General features: G+C 40.1%; 2 protein-coding genes and 1 pseudogene across 14 annotated transcripts in view; 2 read left to right on the plus strand and 1 right to left on the minus strand.

The window, feature by feature from the left end:
* The window catches only part of ABCB11 (ATP binding cassette subfamily B member 11), an 87,453-nt gene extending 75,331 nt beyond the window's left edge, over positions 1–12,122 (minus strand). For 7 of the 13 annotated variants that reach the window (XR_011428253.1, XR_011428254.1, XR_011428255.1 and 4 more), the window contains exons 1-3: positions 11,486–11,761; positions 1,632–1,734; positions 561–582 (exon numbers count right to left, since the gene is read on the minus strand). Coding sequence is in view for 8 of the 13 variants with exons in the window: in XM_070241169.1 (XP_070097270.1) it covers positions 561–582; positions 1,632–1,707 (98 nt within the window). In the remaining 5 variants the exon portion in view is untranslated. Of the gene's footprint in view, positions 1–560; positions 583–1,631; positions 1,735–11,485; positions 11,762–11,825 lie in introns of those variants that run through there. The other 6 variants (XR_011428256.1, XR_011428257.1, XM_070241170.1 and 3 more) reach the window with 1 other exon arrangement.
* Positions 12,123–12,249: 127 nt separating this feature from the next.
* The window catches only part of DHRS9 (dehydrogenase/reductase 9), a 52,469-nt gene continuing 40,860 nt past the window's right edge, over positions 12,250–23,858 (plus strand). The window contains exon 1 of the mRNA XM_070241175.1: positions 12,250–12,490. The gene's annotated coding sequence lies outside the window, so the exon portion shown is untranslated. The remainder of the gene's footprint in view (positions 12,491–23,858) is intronic.
* On the plus strand, positions 19,477–22,361 carry LOC100629376 (ATP synthase subunit g, mitochondrial pseudogene; annotated as a pseudogene).

Below are 23,858 nucleotides of genomic sequence, written 5' to 3' on the forward strand. Positions count from 1 at the left end.
AATGTTACCACATCCAATACCTCCCTCTGCCGTGAATTACTTAAGGTTCCTGAAATACCTTCAACCTCTCCCTTTCACCATCTTTATTTCAGGAGCTTGCCCTTCTGTCTCCCAAGTTAGACTCCATCTAATCCTGCTCAAAGTATGATTAGCTGACATTTGTTTTATATGAGGATTTAAACTCTTAAACTAAAGATAAATATCTAATAATTAAATTTTAGATGTCTACTATTTGCCTATGGGAAGAATTTGGGGTGTAGGGACCTGCCCTGTGCCCATGAAATCAAACTTGTCCAACTTTGCCTCTGCCTGTTTCGATGAGAAATTCTGTGGTGTTCCCAGATGCATAGGGGAGATTAGGACCTAATCCAGAAGGGATATTCCAAAAGGTTTTTGAAATCAAATTACAGTAATGTTTTAAGAGAAAAAGAATGGATTATCTATACCACTTTATAGGAAGTACAATATGCACAAAAATATTCTCTCTGCTTTGTGCCTTTTATAGGAATATTATGGAGTTATTCTAGAAAGGAGGTTGTGTTGTCAAAATAGTCACTTACCTTGAGTTTTTATCATTGCTATCTGTCAGGACAAAAACAATGCATAAAGCAGTTAATAACAATGACAAAGTGCAACATAGTCATTAACAATTTTGCTCTGGAAAAACATTCTTATAAGTTACTTTTATTTGTGGAACATTGCAAAGTGATTATTTGCTTTTACTCCTTTCTCTCATATTCTCTCTCTCCCCACAGTATAGAAGAGGACATTCTTTCAGGTTCAGGACTGCTGGCTTGACTACATTTCTGGACTTTTCTCCAAGATATAAAATATTTGTATCTTCTGACACCAACTGGAGACCAATATTTCTAAATTAGCTAAAGAAAATCTGATTTTTTGAATTACCAAGTAAAACGAATATTTATTTATTGTTTGGTTCTTTAGAAACATGAGAATTTATCTGTTTAAAATTTAGACCATAAACTAACTAGACAATAAGAGGTCAATGACACATCCATGCCAGTAGAAGCCATAAGATTAAGCCACATATTATTTTCTCCAGCATAGATCAGAGCAGATGGAGGGTAGGAAGTAAAAGTGGAGGCTCAGGGTCATGAGTGTAGGGAAGCTAAGGTGCTAATGTCAACCATCACCATGGGACAGCACATCCTGATTCCCCTGGCATTTCAACTTAATTTATTTCAAGTAAGAGTAAAGAGGCATTATAGTGTAGACAGAGATTAATATTTTGGGTGTGGGAATCAGACAGAATCGAATTAGGATTATGGCTCCATTAATTACTAGTGAAGTGATTTTTGCCAAGTTTTTAAAAATTTATCCAACTCTCAGTTTCTTTTTATGTAAAATCTAAAATCACAAGATTTGTTTTCAAAAATAATGACTACTCTGAACCAGCTGTGCTCACTACATGCTGGGTATGAGTGTGTTTTTACCTGGCTCTTTCAGACATTCCATTACATGGATTCTAGGAGCAAACGCCCATGCATGTGTAAGAAACATGTCCAGTAAGGATCCTACATAGGATTGCTGATTTTCTCTGCCCCTTAAAACTTCGCTAGCTTGTTCCAACCCCTTTGTGCAAGAGATGGTGAGAGAAAAAGGCCACTTACGTGATCCATCTGACTCAAAGCCATAATTCTCCTCTCCAAATTTCTTTACACTGCGAAGAATTACTGAGTCAGACATGGTGATTGCAATCTGCAGGCAATAACCCTATAAAAGAAAACAAGACCAAAAAAAAAAGAATTATTGCAATTATTATCTCTTTTCTCTGTAATCAAAGTAGCCAAATGAAAGAATAATTTGGTTCAAGAAATAACCTTCACTAACAATCACAGACAAAAGCAGGTTTTTTTAGTTGGTTAGTAACTCCGTGAAACAGTCTAATTATTAGGAAAGATAAACTCAAACATTGATAATGATTTCTTCTGGTCGATGAATGGATAGTTGTTTTTTATTTGTTGTTCTTTCTGCTTATCTGTGCTTTATGTATTTAATTAATTATTTATTTTTTAACGAGTAAAAATAAAAACCGCTAGAAGGGCACAACCAACTGGCAACATTCTTGGGTTAGTGTAGCTGACCAGCAACGCCCAAATAAATACTGCTGGGTTGCCTTAGTGCTCCTTCGTAAATGCAGCCCCTGCATCCAAGACATGGAGAGCCCAGCAGGGACCAGGGGAACTGCTACCCGATGCATTTTATAAAACAAGCGTGACCTTGACATAAAAACACACAAGATGGTTATAAGAAAAAAATAGAGTTACTTTTGAAAATAGACTTAAAAATTCTAAATAAGATGTTAAATATAATTCATCAGTTTATGAAAAAAATATAATGAGCAACATTGATCCCAGCAATGCAATGATTGCTTAGTGTAAAATATTTGATCATTTTGATAGATGTGGAAAAAATATTTAATAAAAATCAATATCTATTCCTGATTTTTAAAAGCCTATGAAATTAGAAAAATCATTATTTTACAACCCCAATGAATAAATTTTGGGCAATGATCAGCAATGAATTGTTGTATACAGCAGAGTCAATTGCAATTTCTAAGGACCCTGTGTACAGGAGAGGGGAACACTGCCTGGTCTTCTTGCACCATCCTCTCATCTTCTTGTGCTGTATCAGAGAATGTTCAGCACCTATTCATAGGGTTTTTGTGGTCAATTTTTTCAGAAGTGAGTGACCAGGTCCTTCTTCCTAGTCTGTCTGAGTCTAGAAGCTCTACTGAAACCTGTCCACCATGGGTGATCCTGCTAGTATTTGAAATACCAGTGGCACAGCTTTCAGCATCACAGCAACATGCAGCTGCCACAGTGCGACAATCAACAGATGGGTGGTGTGGTTCCCCGACAAGGAAAGGACCTTGGAGGTGAGAGCACCAAATCTTAACCACCAGACCACAAGGACTGACTCAAACATGATTTATAAAAAATAACTTGCAAAAAATAAATTCAATATTAAGAAGCAGAGTGGGAAACATTATTTAAGTAGTTTATGAGGTAAGTAAAAATTAAAAGACAAAATGAACCAGATTCAAAATTCTTTTATTCAACAACAAAATTTGTTCAATATAAGTAGTATTATATTCAGAGACTGCAATGTTTGCTGGTTTTATCATTTTTGAAATTTTAACTCAATTTTTTTTCAAGAATAAAAGAAAGAAATTCTTTGAAAATAAGAAAATAATAAAATGACTAACAACAGTTGTAATATTGCATCTCTTAATTTTAAAATAAGACTTTTTAAAACAAATCAGTCTCCAATTATTTTTTTCTTGGCTTAGCTCTTTATTTAAAATGGTTTCTTCCCACTGGTGTGCAAGTACTTGGCAGCACTTAGAGGCCAATGGTGAAGTGTCTTGCTATGAACTTTGACATCTCACAGACCCTGGTACTGCCTATGGCTTCACTCTACGTTGTTGGACGTGCTTTTTAACCTCTCTCCAGGCCTTAATTTCTCCATCTTTCAAGTCAGGGAGCAGCGGTGACCGTGCTAAAATCTGCCAAACTGCTGTGAAAATGAAATGAAATTGTGTCTGTACATCAGCTGGCAAAAAGGGAGAAGGCTGCTGAAATTCCCTCTACCCTTCAAGCTTAGAGATGGAGCCGCCCCCTGCCCCATCTCCTAACCCTCCCTTCTGGGGTCATTAATAGTAACACACTTCATATTAAGGAAGAAAATGCTGATCAACGAACCTACTCTCTTCACTTTCCCTCTCTGTCCTCTCAGCAATTCTGTACACTAGATTTCATGTTAGGTTTGCTTACATTTTACTTCCTTCTGAATATAGTGATTTTTGTGATTTCTATTTTAATACTAAAAAGTAACATTCTCAAAGATGAAAATCCAGGCATAGCAAGGATTTCTATCTCATAGCATTGTCAATGCCCTTCAGCCAAAGACCACCAGGAGCACACCTGTAATTGAACAATCTGGATTTATTACTTATTGCAGGGAGAGACAACACACTGTGGGGGATGATAGGGTGTCTCGGTTATGGGGTATTAGGAAGAAAATCTATTACAGGACTTGGGTTTTAGCTGGGTGGTTTCGGAGAGCGTCCAAGGAAGTGGGGGTTTGCTCCAGATTCTATGCTGTCAGAAAGCTCAAGCAATTCTATGAATGAACACAGAAATAACAGTTACTCACTTAGCAAGACAAAGAGATGTTTAGTATTTTGAGGATTGCACAATGACCTTGTTTTTGCCTGTGCTTGGACAAAATTATGAACTGGCCTTGCTTTGTCATATTTTATCCTGCTCTTAGAGTGACCTTGTCTGAGGTTGGTGCGATGGTTAGTTTTATGTGTCAATTCGAGTGGGCTAAGGGTTGTCCAGATAGCTGGTAAAACATTATTTCTGGATGTGTCTGTGAGGGTGTTTCCAGAAAAGATTAGCATTTGAATTCGTAGAAGATCGCCCTCACCAATGCGGATGGACATCATTCATCCAATCCTTGGAGGGCTTGAATAGAACAAAAATCAGGAAAACTGAGGGCAGAGGACCTGAATAGAAATTTTCCAAAGAAGACATCCAAATGGCCAACAGGTACATGAAAAGATGCTCAACATCACTAATCATCAGGGAAATGGAAATCAAAACCATGATGAAATATCAACTTACACCTGTTAGAATGGCAAGCGATAACAAGTGTTGGCAAGGATATGGAGAAAAGGGAATCCTTGAACACTGTTGGTGGGAATGTAAATTGGTTCAGCCACTATGGAAAACAGTATGGAGGCTCCTCAAAGAATTCAAAATACAACTACCATATGATCCGCCAATCTCTCTTCTGGGTATATATCCAAAGGAAATTAAGACAGGATATCAAAGAGATATATGCACTCTCATGTTTATTGTAGCATTATTCACAATAGCCAAGACATGGAAACAGCCTAAGTGTCCATCAACAGATGAATGGATGAAGATGTATATATATACACACACAATGCAATATTATTCAGCCAGGAGAAAGAACGAAATCCTGCCATTTGCAAAGACATGGATGGACTTTGAGGGCATTGTGCTTAGTGAGATAAGCCAGACAAAGATAAATATTGTATGATATCACCTATATATGGAATCTAAAAAATTTGAACTCATAGAAACAGAGAGTAGCATGGTGGTTACCAGAGGTTGGGGCATGGGGAAGCTGGGGAAATGTTGTTAAAGGATACACACTTGCATCTAGAAGATGAGTAAATTCTAGAGATCTAATGCACTGCATAGTGATTAGACTCAACAGTACTGTATTGCATACTTCAAAATTGCTAAGAGACTAGATCTTAAATGTTCTCACCACAAATAAGAAGTGATAATTATGTGACTTGATAAAGATGCGAGCTAAAGCTATGGTGGTAATTATATTGCAATATACAAATGTGTCAAATCAACACATTGTACATCTTAAATTTACACAATGTTATATGTCAATTGTATCTCAATAAAAAAAATTAACTAATTTTTTCTAAAGACTGAGGAAGGGTGAATTTACTTTATTTCTTTAGTTGGGATGTCCATCTTTTCCTGCCCTGGGACATTGGAGCTCCTGGTTCTCGGGCCTTCAGACTCAGATTGGAACTTAAATCATTGACTCTGCTGGTTCTCAGGCCTTTGGATTTGGACTGGACCTATACCACCGGCTTCCCGGGGCCTCCAGCTTGCAGCTGGGACTTTTCAGCCTTCATAATCCCATGAGTCAATCTCTTATAATAAATCTCTCTCTGCATATCTATATGAATCACTTCGGTTCTGTTTCTCTGGAGAATGCTGACTAATACAGTTGGTATTCTTTGAGATTGTTTTTTTCTAATAGGAGAATGACATGGCTTAGCTGAGAGTGCCAGGCCAGCTACTGAATATCTGCGGCTGCCCTTTTGTTTGTTTCTTTTCTTTCTCAGCATTCAGTGCATCACCCTGAACTTTGATAGTCCCTGTTACCTTTTGACATACCAAAGAGCAGTACTTCAAAAGATGTATACTCTCTAGCATTACAGGGCATGCATTGGTTGCTCAGTTAGAAATGGAAGCTAGCTGCCTTATCTCTGGCCAGCTCAGAAATGGCAAGGATGACTTTTGAGGCCTTTATGTTGAAAATGTTAATTACTTGAGTGCTCCCACAAAAACAGCAGCAATTTCATAATACTAAATTTGGGAAAATGCAATGAGATACCAAAATTACTGGAAAGAATAAACCAAGGCCTTGCTTATAATATTTTCCAGAAAAGGTGATGTTTCCAGAATTCGATGTTAGATGAATTGCCTCATATTATTACAGGTGTAGAACAAAATTCTGACATATCATTAGACCACGTTTTCTCCCACTGGTTAATTCCTTTTGTGTTAGAGAAGACCTTGGAAAACTCATAAAGCAGATGGTGGAGAATATCTCTGCTAGTCTCTGAAAGCCTGGAAACATAGTGGGAATCTCATTTTCAGTGATAAACAGATTTGTTTTATAGGGTCAAGAGAGGATATCCCCTCCTCACTTGTATATTCTATAGTTCAAGAGTGCAATGGTGTTTTGTCACGTTATTCTTCCCCATCAATATAAGCAGATGTGACGTCGTCTAATTCTATTCTCTCAGCTGCTATCTATGACAGCTAAGCTAACAATTCGTTCTTGAGTTTCCTGAAGTGTGTGAAAGGTACTTCGGTATCATACATTGCAGAAAACTTTGATTAGGGATTCTTAACAGCTGCCAATAATAAAATTTTACTTCTTGGGGCCAGTGTTGTGGCCGAGTGGTTAAGTTCGCGTGCTCTGCTTCGGTGGCCCAGGGTTTCGCTGGTTCAGATCCTGGGGGTGAACATGGCACCACTCATCAAGCCATGCTGAGAAGGCAACCCACACGCCACAACTAGAAGGATCCACAACTAAAAATATATAACTATGAACCGGGGGGTCTGGGGAGAAAAAGGAAAAATAAAATCTTTAAAAAAAATTTTACTTCAACCAACACAAAAGAACTCAGAGTTGAAAATAATGTACCATGCTATTTCCTTTCACTCTGCCTTTTTGTTTTTTTTTTTTTTTTTTTGAGGAAGATTAGCACTGAGCTAACTACTGCCAGTCCTCCTCTTTCTGCTGAGGAAGCCTGGCCCTGAGCTAACATCCATGCTCATCTTCCTCTACTTTATATGTGGGACACCTATCTCAGCATGGCATGCCAAGTGGTGCCATGTCTGCAATCAGGATCCAAACCGGCAAATCCCAGGTCGCTGAGAAGAGGAACCTGAGAACTTAACCACTGTGCCACCAGTCTGGCCCCCACTCTGCCTTTTTATATAGTAAATTATTTTAATCTCTTTGGGAACAGATTGAGAATTTTCAAGGTCTTCCAGAAAAATTGTCTTTCATTGAACTTAAAAGAATCTAGGAGTTAAAGCAGGAAATCAAGATTTTTAAACACTAGTCGGCAGACTTTGGCCACCTAATCATGGAACTCCCCAGGAATTCTTAATTGCCCATGCCAAGACCAGTGTCCCTCTCTGCTAAATGGCATGTGGTCTACAACCTATGTACCACGTTGTGCTTCTGTTTAACTATCCAGGGTTGAAGTTTTCTGTTCTGTGATAAAATGTGTAATCTTATCAAGACATAAACTCATTAGAGGACAATCTCCTGACCTTTATGGATGGACATATCAAAGATTTTTCTACCTTAGAACATTAGTAACAACATTCTGGAAGACCAACGCTGGGGAAGAGAAAGCAGCACCTGGATGGGTCGCCCAAGAGAACCTGGGACATTGACAGACCTCAGAAAGGGGGCTAAGTGAGCAGTGCCACAGGGGACTTGAGGTGTCAAAAGTGGAGGAGATACAGGGCTCTACAAGCCACGCCAGGAGCAAATCAAGGATCCTAAGAGTAGAAAATGTCAGGGCCCACCATGGGACATGACACCAAGGCTGCTAGTGTGACTTTAAGACAGAGGCCTGCAGCACCAGATGAGTGGGTTGACCTTCACCAAAGGCTGGGATCAACACTAGCAACTGGCTCTTGATGCTGCAGGAGAAGTGAAAAAGAAAGAAAGAAAGAAAGGAGGGAAAGAAGGAAGGAAGGAAAGAGAGAGAGAGAGAAAGAGAAAGAGGGAAACCGAGAAAGTGAGAAAGAAAGAGAGAGAGAGAAAGGAAGGAAGGAAGGAAAGAAGGAAGAAAAAGAAAAGAAACAAGTCTGGGTTGAGAAGAGTTCTCCCAGGAGCTGGAATCCTGTCAAGCTGAAGGATATGACTACAATAGCAGCATTTGGCCCACTGCCTGTTTTTATAAACAAAGTTTTATTGGGACACAGTCATGGCCATTTGGGTTTCTTTTGTCGTTGGCTGCTTTGGTGTTACAATGGCAGAGATGAGTAGCTGTGACAAAACCTACACCCACCTCTCCCCACCAATGCCTAAAACATTTACTGTCTAGCCATTTACGGAAAATGTTTGCCGACCCTTGTATTATGAGGTCAGTTCAGTACAGCCCGAAGCCGAGGGAGAAATCCTCTAGATCCTGATTTACCAAACCTAACAATCCTTTGGAGCGCCAGCCCTCCATTCAGCCCAATCCTCATGGAGCTTATAGAGTGGCAGGGAAGACAGGTGGCACGTAAGAAATTATAAGCATGATGACCGAAAGTAAAGAGGAAGCGTGGGCGTCTCCTAGACCCTCAAGCAGAGGACTCCCTTGTCTAGAGAGTTGGGGAAGGCTCTGGAACCAGCGCAGTTAGCATGGGACCTTGAAGATGAAGGCAAGTTAGGCAAGAGAATAAAAGAGAGAAGAGTGTTCCAGGCAGGGAAGAGCACAGGCAAAGACCCAGACCCAAGAGACATGCAAGGACCCAAGGAGGTCCCTTGAGTCTGCGGGAAAGTTGACGGAGCAGCTCTGAAGGATGTGGCTGGGTGATTCCTTGGGGTCTCATAATTCTTAACGTTAATGACTTGGGATCTTATCGCAAGGGCAATAGGAACTAATAAAGGCTTTTAGGTGAGAGAAGGATACGATCATATTTATGCTTTAAAAAAACCTCAACACTCTGAGAAAGCTTGGGACTTGGGAGCCCACACCCAGAGAAACTAGGAAATCAGTCTGAGAAGGACAGAAATCCCCGCAGGCCAAGCAGGAGCACACCCTCATTCACCAAGGCCAGCAGCATATGCAGCTCATCTCCCTCCCAGGCGTATCCTGAAGGATTGAAGTGACCAAAGGAAACAGGCTGTGTGATGCGACACAGCCAAGCCAACGGTGTCCAGGCTCTTGTCACTTTAGGAGATGACCTCGCCACTCTATCAGTACTCTAGGTTTTGAATTTTCTCTGGGGAGATTTGTTCTGCTTTCCATTTCATTTTCTCCCAAATACTGCTTTTGAAACGTGTTGCTCTTGCTTAGGCTGAATTCTGGAAGAAGAGGCTGAGTTTTTTTCCACATCCAGGCTAAGATGGTTAGGAGGATGTAAATGCCCTAACAGCTGTTGAGGAGCTGGGAGGACAAGAAGTGTGCAAGGCCAGGCTCAGGAGTGGAGGGGCCCTCCCCAGCCCCACATCACACTGTGAATATTCTCCTTGGCTTTTCTCCTGTGAAATCTTCCCCTCTGTAAAACCTCCCAAGGATGCCTGTGCCACAAACTCCCCTTCCCTGAGCTGCTCAGAGAAAAAAAGCAGAACTTTACTCCATCTCAATTGTGACTCTGTGAAGAAAGGCCATTCACGTGTCCCATGAGGTTCACTGTGTATTTCTTTCCCTTCCCCATCAGATGTCGCCTTCAGGGCTAAAGGGGTCCCATTTTATCCTATGCTCTGAGCAAAAAGTAGTCACTTTCTAAGCCACAAATTCCAATTTTTTAAAAAGACTTTAAAATTTCTTTCATTGTTGACACTTAGGGATGTAGGTAGGTTACCTTTGGTATTACCAAACCCAGCAATTGATTTATTTCTCCAATGATTATTAGAGGAGGAAAGAAATATTAACTTATGCTAAGAAGCAAAACAAAAACAAAAGAAGAAAAATATTGATTTACAGATAAGCCAGTTGTGTGTGTCAAAAATGCAGAAAACACTGTCCAGGGATAGGATAAGATGGGGCCCCTTTAGCCCTGAGGGCTACATCTGATGGGGAAGGGAAAGAAATACACAGTGATCCCCATGGGACACATGAATATCCTTTCTTCACAGAGTCACAACTGAGATGAAGAACTAAGAACTGCTCTTCAACAAAATAGAATTTAACGCCAAAGTTACTCAGAGCTCTGCTTTGCCTCTAAATGCATAATTCTTTCATCTTCACAAAGCAACTCACAACTCTAATATGTGATTCCTGCAGTGGAACTCAGGGGTTTTTTAGCGCTTTCAGTGACTTTTAAAACCACAGAGTGAGCAATTTTTTTCTAAAGTACTTCCTAATCCACTTCCAGCATTCATCAGCAAATATCTGTCACCATTCCTCCCAGTAGTAAGATACACAAATTATTCAGGAGGCTTGCAATCAAGTGGGGAGAGGGGCATCTGAACAGTAACTCCTAGGCAGCAAAAGGGAGGCTTCAAATAGGAATAATTAGAGTTATGGAGCGGAGTAGGAAGGTAACTACGTCAGGAGGGGTGGGGGTGCGGGATGTGGCTGCACACAGAAAGGACTTCTATTAAACAAGAGCCTATAAATACGTTAGTACTTTAACAGTTTAATAATAACCACTATTAGATAGCAATATTAAGAGTTTTAGATACAATCATTATTATTTGTCTCTAACATGTCGAGAAAGCTATTCTCCCCTCAAAACAGTTAGAAACACTGCACTTTACTCTCAGTCTTATATGTAAATGGTATTTGACCTATGTGTTCAAAGCATCAGCAACATGCAATTTCTACTGGCTAGGAACATAAAAAGGCAATTAGATTCTAGAAACCAATTCTCCCCCTCCAGCCACGCATCCAGAGCTCACATTGTTTAGCATCTAAATTATCGAAAACTGGGAGAATGAGGTAATGATCGTGCCGTTGAAGAAAAGATAGTTGGTATAGTTCTGTATTAAACCAGCAGCAGCTTTGCGGGGTAGGATGTGCAGTTATCGGTGGAAACAGAATCGTCCTTTCATAAAGCTAAGTTAGAAAAGAAGTTCACTGGCATTTTTACTATGGGCAGATTATTCGATCTATTCATCCATTTGCACCACAAAACCCCATACACCGGACACACACATACACACACGCGCACACTCGCATTCTCAAGAGAATTGATGCATAAATAGTATTGCTATAAACGAGATAGCAACCGAGAGTCATCTGTATTGTATGTAATGTTATGAAATCATTAATGCATTCTGCAAGTTCCTATCCAGGCATTATAGTATTCTTTATCATATGAGAGGAGACCAACCGTTAGTGAATGAGAATCACAATCCCCTGCTGCGAGCCTTAGAGGAAATGGGCTTGCAGAAACACAGTCCTCAACTCCTGTAGACAGTATAAGTCACTCACCTGTGAACGGGAACTTGAGGAAGCCAGAAGAAACAACGGACTCCACTGTGGAGAGTCAAAGGGTTTTACAACCTTTTCCGACTTCAGTTTTCATCGTTATAAAGCACTGAACAGAATTCAAGCTTTTTCGAGAACATTATCTATTTGCTTAAGGGTCAACGCCCGGAAGGCCAGCCTGAGCACAGTTCAGTGACATCTGAAGAAAGGTTGAACATGCTTAAAACAATAACCCCAAACACAGAGTGTACTCGGAAGCCCACTGCGAGTACACTTTGCAAAGTGTAGTTTGGAAAGTGCTGACTCACCTTGGAAGGAGAGGCTTTGGAAAGTGCTGACTCACCTTGGAAGGAGAGGCAAGACGGGGGCAGCCAGCAAGAGCACTGGGATTCTGGCTATGTCCAACTCTTCTTCTCAGAGGCCTTTATTTTTGAAAAGTTACTTAAAAGCATAAGAAGACAAAAAAAAAAAAAAAAAAAACACCTTTAGACTGTTCTCAATTTGAATGATTACTCTTGGAAAATCCTTAGGTTGCAGCCCGTGAGTACATTCTTAGGCGCAGCCCCAGAGTTTCACGAGAACAGATAACCTAAAAGAACACCCGGAACAGCCTTTTGCTGGAAACTCTGAGTGCTCAGATGACCCTTGCACTCTGGCCTGAACAATCGATAACCTCAGGCTCTACCCACCAGATGAAGCCCGTGTGAGTAGAGATTAATGATTTTTTACGAAGTTCAAATTAACAGAAATCCAAATCAAATAAACACATACAGCTTCTCCAATGGCTTTGTGCCGCCGGTATCTGTTCTTCTCCCTTCTTGTTAATCCTTCCATTTTCTCAAATGCTCTTATTTTTTACCTATCTCCCTGCCTGAGCTAACCTTTTGCTAAGTGTGCCTCACTATGATGAATAGCAGCTAAGATTGGTCCAGTCCTTGCTGGGTACCTGGCTCAGTTGAAGAGTTTTCTTTGTACCATCTTATTTGGGCTTCTCAACAACCCTAGGAGGTAGGTGCTATCATCATTATTCCCATTTTATAGCTGAGGAAATTCGAGTATGGAGAGGTTAAATTATGCACCCCAGGTCTTACCACTCATAGGTCTGGAGCCTATGGTCCCGACCACTCTGTGCTAACCTTCTTCCACCCCGTGCTCTGGAAGTCAGTCAATAGGCCAGTGCTTCTCAGTTTGCAAAAAATAAGATCAAATTAAATGAGAAGATCACATTGTCTCCATTTAAAATTTTTCTGCCATAAATTTTCCTTTAAAATTTAGTATCTACTACTGTTTATCTCTATTGGAATCTATATACAAGATGGTTTACGATTTAGCCCCAAATTTTGTGTCGTTATATTTTATGTGTTAAAATTTCAATATGTCAAGGTCAGAAAAGAAAAGAAATTTCTAGATATTCCCTTATCTAAACTGGTTTGAGAAGCCCTGGGATGGGTGGACTTCTGAGTGATAATACTGGGTTTGGTACTTATTAGGACCCAGGAAAAAGATACTTCTAAGACTCATGTCAAAGAGCACACTGCCTATGTTTTCTCACATTCAAGTTTTAAATCCATTTTGAGTTCATTTGGGGGTATGGTATAAGATAATGGTCTACTTTCATTTGTGACCATGGCTGTCCAGTTTTCCCAACTCTATTTACTGAAGAGATTTTCCTTTCTCCATTGTATGTTCTTGATTGTTTTGTCAAAAATTAGCTGTCCATAGATGTGTGGGTTTATTTCTGGGCTCTCAGTTCTGTTCCATTGAGCTGTGTTCTGTTTTTCTGCCAGTACCAAGCTGTTTTGATTACTATAGCTATGTAGTATATTTTGAAATTAGGGAGTGTGACATCTCCAGTTTTGTTCTTTTTTCGCAGGGTTGCTTTGGCTATTTGGGGTCTTTTGTTGTTCCGTATAAATTTTAGGATTCTTTGTTCTGTTTCCGTGAAAAATGTCATTGGGACTTTGATAGGGATTGTATCGAATCTGTAGATTGCTTTAGGAAGTATGGACATTTTAACCATGCTAATTCTTCCAGTCCATGAGCACACAATACCTTTCCATATTTTTGCGTCTTCTGCAATTTCTTTCAACAATGTTTTGTAGTTTTCAGTTACAGGTCTTTCACTTTCTTGGTCAAATTTATTCTTAGGTATTTTATTCTTTTTGTTGAGATTGTGAGTAGGATTGTATTCTTGGATTTCTCTTCCTGATATTTGATTGTTAGTGTACAGAAATGCAACTGATTTTTGTGCATTGATTTTGTGCCCTGCAACTTTACTGTATTTGTTTATTATTTCTAACAGTTTTTTGGTGGGTTCTTCAGGGTTTTCTATATATAAAATCATGTCCTCTGCCAATAGCTTTACTTTTTCCTTTCCAGTTTGGATCCCTTTTCTTTCTTTCTTTTTCTTCCCTAATTGTTCTGACTAGGACTTCTAGATCTATTTGAATAAGAGTGGCGAAAGTGGGCATCCTTGTCTTGTTCCTAGTCTTAGGGGGATAGTTTTCAGTTTTTTACAGTTGAGTATGATGTTAGCTGTGGGTTTGTCATCTATGGGCTTTATTGGTTGAGGTACTTTCCTTCCACACCCATGTTATTCAGAGTTTTTTTTTATCATAAATGGGTGCTGTATCTTGCTGTATCTTTTTTGTGTGTTGTCCTTGTTTGGTTTTGATATCAGAGTAGTGTTGGCCTCATAGAACATGTTAGGAAGCATCCCCTCCTCTTCAATTTTTTGGAAGAGTTTGAGAAGGATAGGTATTAAATCTCTTTGAATGTTTGGTAGAATTCATCTGGGGAGCCGTCTGATCCTGGACTTTACTTTTTTGGGAGGTTTTTGACAACTGTTTTGCTTTACGCATTTGGGTGCTCCTGTGATGGGGGCATAGACATTTACAAGTGTTATATCTTCTTGTTAGATTGTTCCTTTTATTATTATGTAATGCCCTTGTTTATCTCTAGTCAGTTTTTGTTTTAAATTTTATTTTGTCTATATAAGTATTGCTACCCCAGCTTTCTTTTCATTTCCATTTGCATGGAATATCTTTTTCCATCCTTTTACTTTCAGTTTGTGACTGTCTTTAGATCTGAAGTTGTCTCTTGTATGCAGACTATATATGGGTCTTGTTTTTTAATCCATTCAGCCATCCTAGGCCTTTTGATTAGAACATTTAGCTCATTTACATTTAAAGTAACTATTGATAAGTGTGTGCTTCTTGCTATTCCATTACTTTTTTCTCTGGATGTTTTTGTAGTTCTTCTCTTTTCCTTTCTTCTCTTGCCCTCTTCCCTTTTGGTTTGATGGCTTTCTTTATTGTCCTGTTTGAGTTACTTTCTCTCTTTTTTTTTTTTGTATATTTATTATAGGTTTTTGGTTTGTGGTTACCATGAGGTTCACAATTAATAACTTATGTATATAGCAATCTATATTAAGTTGATGCTCTCTTAAGTTCAACCTCACACACTTTTACTCTCTGCCTGACATTTTGTGTTTTTGACATCATATTTTACCTCTTTTATTTTTGTGTATCCCTTAACCTCTTATCCTAGATATAGATGATTTTAGTACTTTTGTCTCTTGACATTTATACTGGCTTTACAGGTGATTGATTCACTACTTTTACTGTATATTTCCTTTACCAGTGATATTTTTTCTTTGATAATTTTCTTATTCCTATTTGTGGCTTTTTCTTTTGCACTTAAATAAATCCCTCTAACATTTCTTGTAAGGCTGGTTTAGTGTTGATGAATGCCTTTACTTCTTTCTTGTCTGGAAAACTCCTTCTCTCTGCTTCCATTCTGAACGATAACTGCCAGGTAGATTATTCTTGTTAGTACGTTTTTCCTTTCAGCACTTTGAATATATCATGTCACCACCTTCTAGCCTGTAAGGTTTCTGCTGAAGAGTCAGTTGATAGCCTTTATGGGATTTCCTTTGTGTGTAACTTGTTGCTTTTCTCTTGCAGTTTTTAGGATTCTCTCTTTATCTTTAATTCTTGATGTTTTCATTATAATGTGTCTTGGTGTGGGCTTTCTTGGGTTCATCTTATTTGGTAATCTGTGTACTTCCTGTACCTGGATGTCTGTTTTCTTCCCCAGGTTAGGGAAGTTTTCAGCTATTATTTCTTCAAATAAGTTATCTGCCCCTTTGTCTTTCTCTTCTCCTTCTGGGACATGTAATGCAATGTTAATACACATAATGTTATCCCAGAGGTCCCTTAGACTGTTCTTCTTCTTCTAAATTCTTTTTTCTTTTTAATGTTCAGCTTGGGTGGTTTCCTCTACTCTTTCTCCCTCTCGCTGATCTTTTCTTCTGTATCATCTACTCTGCTATTGATTCCCTCTAGTGAAGTTTTCATTTCCATTACTGTATTCTTCAGCTCTGATTGGTTCTTTTTTATATTTTCTATTTCTTTGTTGAAGATCTCACTGTGTCCTTCTATTCTTCCCCCCAGTTCTGGAAGCATCATTATGACCATTAGTTTGTACACTTTATTAGGTACATTGTTTATCTCTGTTTTGTTTGCTTCTTTTTCTGAGGATTTGTCTTGTTCTTTTATTTGGAACATATTTCTTTGTCTCCTCATTTTGCCTACTTATCTGTGCTTATTTCTATGTATTAGGTAAATCAGCTACTTCTCTCTATCTTGAAAATGTGGGCTTATGTAGGAGACGTTTTATGGGGCCCAGCACATGCTCCCCTCCCATCACCTGTGCCAAATGTTCCAGGAGAGTCCTCTGTGTGGGTTGTGTGTGCCCTTCTGTTGTGGCAAGATTGCTATTGCTGTGGGTACACAGGTAGGCTGGGCTGGCTCCAGGCTGGTTGGTTGTGAGACCCAACCATGTGTGGCTGTTGTGGGCATGTTTATTGGGTGGGCCAAGTCCCTGGCTTGGCTATTTACAAAGTCTGGTAGTACACAATTACTGTGGTTTTTCAGGTAAGCGAGTCAGGCCCTCAGTGTGGCTGGTTGCTAGGCCTGGGAGGTACACAACTATTTGTTGCAGGCTCCTGGTGTGGCTGGCTCCATGGCTCTGCTGTCCTTGGCTGTCTCAGATGCATTGGTGGGCAGGACAGGCTTCTGGAGAGACTAGTAAGTGCAGTGTGCAGCTATTGCTAGCTTGTACTTAGTTGGGGCTGGCCTCTGGTGAGAACTGGCTACATGACATTGTGGTGCACAGCTGCCTCACGAGTGCTGGTGGGTGGGGCAGGCCCCAGGCTCATCATCACACAAATATTTCAGACATTGTCAGGTGGAACAGATGTCCTGTGTGGCTGTTTGTGAGGGCCAGCAGCGCAAGTCTGCTATGGGCTTGCTGGTGGGCAGGGCTGGTTCCTGGGGTGGGCTGCCTGCCCTGCCTTATTATGCTTGATTGCCTTACATGCTCTAGTGGGAAGACAGACCCCTGAGCTAACAGGCTAGAGGAAGGATTCCAATGGTGCCTACCAGCGTCTGTGTCATCTGTGTCAGTGCAGATGAACTAGGTCACAATAATGGATGCCACCAGTGTCTAAGTCCCTGGGAATGGGCCCAGCCACCTCCTACCTGTCCAGGATGCACTGTGAGCTTAGTAAGTGAGTCTCTTTTACCAATGGACTATGCAGTTTCCTATCTGGTGTTTTTGTGTTGTTTTCTGGGTCAACCGAGTCTGTGCATGGGCCCTTTTAAGGCAGATTTTCCTTTCTCTAAAGTTCTGTAGTTTTCCTGGGTGTATTTCCCCATCGTTTTTCAAAGCCAGGTGTTTGGGATCCCATCTCTCTTGTGCTGGATCTATGGGCCGAGGTGCTTAATGTGAAATTCGAATTTCCTGCTCCTCCGGGAAAAGCTCCGTACATTGGAGATTGCTCCTGAACATGAAGTACCACAGCTAGAGTATGATTTTTTTCTCAGCAGGGCTATATCTCTGCCTCTTCCACTCCTCTTTGTGTTGTCCCTTGTTGTGGAGGTTCTTTTGATCCAGTTTCCAGATCTCTCTCAGAGGAATTGTTCCAAAGGTAATTGTGGGTTTGTTGTGTTCATGGGAGGAGGCAAGTTCAGGATCCTCCTACACTGCCATCTTCCAAACTCCTCCTGAATATTTAAATGTGTGCAGATTCATGGCAATACTGTGCAAGGAATTAATTTTATTTTGTGGGTTGTTACCTAAGCACTTTGTCTTCCAAGTCTTTCATTCATAGTATTATACATATATCTTTTGCTTGTTGATTCATCTTCTCATTCAGCATTGCACTTTTGTTCTTTTTTTTTCACTAAATTGTCTTCTTTCATTAAGAGAGGTATCAGTTTCATCCAAATACTAGGGTGCATATTTGTAACCAAATGAAGCCACAATGAAACCCAAACTGTGTTATTTCATCTTCTATGGCAAAATTGCCTTTATGGCCAACTAGTTGTGCAGCAAAAATGTTTGCAGCAAAATTGCTTGTGGCAAAGATTCTTGAGGCAAAAATACCTAGAAGCTGTATCCTGGTTCTGCCACTTAGTTGCAATGTGATTTTGTTAAGTTAATACTTGCTAATTATTTCCCCCTCATATAGAATCCAAAAGGCCTTAAGTGAAGGGAGGTTTGTGGCCAGGGAAGGTGCTTTGCTCCACAAGTCATCAGGGACCCAGGCTGATAGAGGTCTGCCATCCTTAACATGTGGCTTTTTCAAGGTCTCCTTGGACAATGACGTCTAGCTGTCACACAGAGGAAAAGAAAATATGGAGCATTATGGGTGGACAGTTTCCACAGGCCAAACCTGGAAGTGGCATCCATCACTTCCACCTACATGACATTGACCATGACTCTGTCGTATGGCCACATCTACCTGCCAAAGAGACTAAGAAATGAGGTTTAACTGTATACGCAGGAGGTCTGGTTAGAGGCTAGCCAGTCTCAAGAGGTGGGCTTTGGAATCACAGCAATTTGACTTTACTTACTAGTTATGTGACTTTGGGCAGGTTATTTAACCTTCATTACCTTCAGTTTCTTAATCTGCAAAATGGGAGTGGTGATACCACCTTCAAAAGCTGTTGAAGCCTGTGTGAACTCATCTGTGCCATAGATCCTGGGCAAACATGCTGCATGTGGAATGAAAGTGTTCTGGATGCAGGGGCAAAGCAGTTTCTTCTCCAGCAGGCATGGCACCCACCAGTTGACCTGACTCGCAGGGATTATGCCCTAAAATTAGGAAGTTTTAGTTTTGAGTCTGAGATTTCGGTCTATCTGGCTGGCAGTGAAGATACATCCCAGACCCAACCTCCTCCAAGCTGCTGATTAGGTACCCTCCTTAACCACACCCTGCCACCGTAAGTCTTGCTGGCTCTGCCCTGAAAAGTGTGTTTAAGATTCTTTAAATGAACTTTCCCAATCTCATTCTGTCTAGTCAAAGGTGCCCCTGATTGCCCCCATGATAAGATGTCAATAATCCTGGGGTGGAGTCCCTTCCCCATGTCGGTGATATCCAAAAAAGTTGGGCAGGGTGATTTGGCACAGTGTAGTAGGAGAACACTGTGAACCAGTAACCCAAGTATTTTTCCTCTTCCACTTTCTTTCATCCTGTGATTCTCCCCCAGGCAGGCAGCTAGGTGAATTTTGTATATTTTGCCTCTACCAAATTAGCATAAAATTAGTATATTTTAGAATACAATTAGTATATTCCTAATTTTGTTTTGTAGACATGTAAAAAAGACAAAATACATGAAAATATAAAAGTGATTATCTATAGGTTATAAAAATGTAAATGTAGGTGAGTGTTACTGTATTCTTTGTGCTTTTCTGCATCTTCTAAATTGTATACAATAAGAGCGACCTTGTCTTTTGGTAATATACAAGTTATTAAGTGGAAAGAATGAAGTATATGACTAAAGTAATGCCTATAAGGATGCTTAATAAGATTTATACAAATAGTGATTTTTAAAAAATATATCTGGAGATTCTGGGAGTTCTCTAAATATTAGCTGTGGTTCAGTCAATGCTTTTCTGCCCTGAAAGCCATAGCCTCTGCCAAAAATATGGGGCCCTCATCTGGCTATCACAAGCAAAGTTTCTGTGGATTTGAAGTCTTTGTCTGCATTGCAATCCTGGCTTATCCTAACGCAGACCAGCCCAGGGAGGTGGTGCCTGAAGCTGCTACTCAGTGGTATGGCCCAATGATCCTAAACCTGTAGGTAGCCCCATCCCACTTCAGACCTCTGCCCCTGGGCCCACTTCTTCCAAAAGCTCGCTGTAATCTGAACAGCCTTCAAGATCCCCTTTGGCTCCATGAAGAGTCTGTCCCAACCCTATGTCATGTCTGGCCTTGACTCCTGGAACTCCTCTAGGCCCTGCTTGTTTGGCTAATTAGAGTCAAACACTTGACACATACAACACTTCATGATGGTCTTCAAATTGTGTTTCTTTTAAGATGGTCAAGGGGATAAAAGTTAAAAGTAGTGACTTGAGTAACTTCAATATGTTTTTAGATGTTTTATGCTCTCTCTGTAGAATTACCAGCACCGAATAAGACCATTTAATCACACTCTTAGCCGGTTATAGCTTACGATTATCTGAATGAAATACCTTGAACTCCCCAGCTATTTATCTTCTTCAGCACTAAGTATTTGATCAGAATTTCCATTTTTGTTTCTCTCTCTAATAAGGAAAACTGGCACAAAAATATAGCCTTTATTCATGAGCAAATCTTTTGTAATATTTTTGAGCATGGTAGTTCTCATCTTTCTCTGAGGGCTCATCATCGCACATATAGTTATAAAAATTATGAGGGAACGTCAGCAATTGGAGAAGGGAGAGGAATAGGTGAAATAAACAAAGAAGAAGAAAATCAGAGAGAATCTTGCTATAGAACAAAATTCGTTAGCAAGTGGTTGTGCCTACGGTGTTAAGTAGTCATCTGAACTGTCCAGTGAATTCATTTCTCCCCAAGGAGGGGCAAGCCTACCTGAGACTTTGGGCAGATTGGGTTTTCATGTCTCTGCTTCACACAAGGACACCTCTCTTCTTAAAGTGATGTATCAGTCTTGGAAACAATTCCTTTGGTGACCTAAGGTTATACATAAGGTATGAGTAGTATCTACTACTCCCTCGCTTAAAGCAAGGCAATTCATTCTTAACACAACATACCTTGGCAACAAGGAACCAGTTTTACCAAATTAGTCAACCTGTCTTTGGACAACAATCCAATAACCTCGTAAAACCAAAACCCAGTTCTCTATGTAAGCTTTTCAATCCAAGCAGATGTTAGTAAACTAGTGTTTTTAGCTTTGAGGAGAAAAATTGAAGGCAGACACATTATTTTTATTGTTACGTTTGTTGCAGATGGCTGTTCATTGCTCCCCAATTCCACTCTTACAAACTCTGGGTGACCCCTCACTATATCAGGAAACTTAGCTTGTGAAACGCTGCTTTAAAGCAGTGAGCTATCCAGACCTGATTCACTAATTCATTCCTTCTCACTGACACTTGTCTAGACTCACACTTGAGAATGTCACAAATTTAAATAACAATGATTAAGAATGATTATCTAGGGCACCCTGGTCACAAGCATCAAACCTCAAACTGAGATAGGACAAAATAAAGGACTGGCAGCCAAGTCCAACCAGAATCTGACTCTGATAGAAATGTTGAGGTGGCTGCCATAACGCTAGGGACTCTCTCTCAGTTCAGCCCACGGGTTTCAACAGAGCTCCTGTCAGAGTTCACACTTACCTCTCCCACGAAGCAGTCAGACATCCTTACCTTTAGATCACAGCCCATCCCACTTTAGCTGACTGCCACATCCTCACTTCCTTATTGGGTATGGAAGGGTGGTTTCCTGCATTCTTAGGAACTCATTTCAGAAGCAAAATTATAATGTGTCATATTTTAAGTTATAAAATTTCTCTCCAAGTCAGACCTCAAGGAATTGTATCTAGTGACCATGAGGTGACATACCAAAAAGTGAAGAGCCACATGTTGACGATAGCAGGGTCGAAAGATAGAAACATCCTGAGCCTTGACGATATGACTGAGCCACTAAAACCAACCCTGAAACTAAATACCTCCAGATTTCATGTAATGTGGAAAAATTGCTCTTATTACTTGAGTGACCATTACCAGGATCTTGTTTCATATGCAGCTAGATATATGCTAATGAATTCTCCTTATATTCCTAGATAGCTCCAGAAACTAAATGGCATCATTACTTTTCAAGGAGGTATAGGCAAACACACACACACACAATTTTATACTTTCTGAAGATTTTATCGTAGGGAATTCAGAAAATAACACAAGAGAGTAAGAAAAGGAAAGATGGAAGAAACAGTCCAACTAAGTGACTCTTCAATGATTAATCTCAAATTTTCATTCCAATGACTTCTCATGCCTTCTCGGAGCGATCCCCCACTGAAGTGATTATTAACTTGCCTCTCCTCCCTCTCTTCCTGCTTCCTGATGTGTCACTGCTAATTCAAATCCACTGTTAAAGCATTAAGCTTTTCTCTCCTCCACACCTCTACTTCCTGGATCCCTTCCATATTATCAGTCTTGTGAAATACCTATACCCAATTCAGTCAGCTATTCAGAGTGACAAACTTTCCATCCTAGAAACAAGGGCCAATTTGTCCACAGCCTCACTGAGAAGGCTCTGGTGCTGATAAATGCTGCTAAGACTTACTCAAAGCTGGGATTAGCCACATTTTGGCATGACCTTAACATTAAGCTTGTCTCTCAAACCCCTGTTGAGATACCTAGAACTACTTAGAGCCTGAAAAAAATAATCCGTAGTGCTCAAACTGGTAGCTGCAAAAAGCTCACAATTAAGGAAGCTGTGCTGAATGGTTTGGTGGCTGCTGAGTTGTGGATGTGGTTTTATATTGGTGAGATTATAGGCAAGTGTGGCATCATTGGCTATAATGTTTGAGGACCAATCTTTAACATCTGATTATATTTGTTTTATTATTTCGGTGTTCTTGGACTATGCGTGATCAGATAAGTATATGAATAAAATAAGATAATGTATGATTTAAAAAATACCTACCCCATCACACATGAAACCCCATTTATCACTTCTGATATCTCCTACTATGTCCTAAATTCCAAAACATTCATGTTTAAATTTTATAATAGGAGTAAAATTCACAGCACTGCTAAGTTCACACATCCTTCCTCATAATTTCCAGTGTTGCTTCCCAATCATCAGGTTTAAATCTCTAAGCCCCTAAACTACTTACAACTCCCACTCTGGGAAGCCACTTCCTCTTTTCTTCACACTCCCGCTGGATTCACATTTTTTTTTATTTCCCCTTGCAAGGGCCTGCAGCTGTGTTTTCTAACACAGTTGTTGGATTTTATCTTAACTCTAGTGTCCTTTGCTCTCATTTTTATTTCGTTCTATCATCATAACATTTCTGATAAATCCCTCTTATATACCCATGGTGTTTTGAACTTCTTAAACAATCCAGTGGATTTAGCTTCTGTCCTTCTTCATTGGTAATTCCTCATTCATCTTGAACATAAAGAAGACTCCTCTCCTGCCCTTAGCTCATCTTGGTATTCCATTCCTCCATCCCAGAGCCAAGTCTTTGAACAAAGCAGACCACATTCCTGACACACACGATGGGGAGAACAAGGGAAAGTTAGGAGTTCACTCTCATTGCTGGAATGTGGGCAGGTACCCAGGAAACAATTATTGCTTGTTACTCCTTGGGAAGAATCAGATTAAGACTTCTTCTGACCTCTAACCCATTCATTCTCACATTTATTCATTCAATTATTATTTATTTATCAATGACTATTAGCTTTGCATCTTCATAGGCACTATGGCTAGAGATGGTAAGGAAAACAGACATGGTCTCATGAAGCTTATAGTCCGAAGGAGAACCAATAATAAATAATCATACACATAACCATAGAAATGATGATAAAGATCATAAGGTCTATTAAGGAAAAGTTCAAGAGGCTATGGGAGAGTTGAGCAGAGAGATTTAACTTATATTGAGGATTTATAGAAGGCTGGCCTAAGGAAGGGATGCTGAAGGGATTGGCTAGGAAAAGGGTGGGAGGAAGAGAATAACAGAAAAGGGAAAATAGCTCATACAAATGCCCTAAGGCAGGAGGGAGTTTACACATTAGAGTAACTACAAGAAGGCCACTGCAGCCTGATAGTGGTGAGAAAGGGAGTGGTCTGTGGCTGAACAGGTGGGTAGAAGGCTGATCTTGCAGGACTTCGTGAGACACCTTAATGAGCTATGATTCATCAGAAGAGTAATGTGATCTAATTTGCATTCTAAAACATTCACTCTAATTGCAGGATGAGTTGAGGGGGTGGTAAGCATGGAAGCAGAGAAACAGAAAGCAATTGGAATAGTATAGGCAAAATATAATATGGCAGCTAAATTTATGGTGCTGATAGTGGAGT

Source organism: Equus caballus, chromosome 18 (assembly GCF_041296265.1).
Source record: "Equus caballus isolate H_3958 breed thoroughbred chromosome 18, TB-T2T, whole genome shotgun sequence".
In the NCBI taxonomy this organism is placed as follows: Eukaryota; Metazoa; Chordata; class Mammalia; order Perissodactyla; family Equidae; genus Equus; species Equus caballus.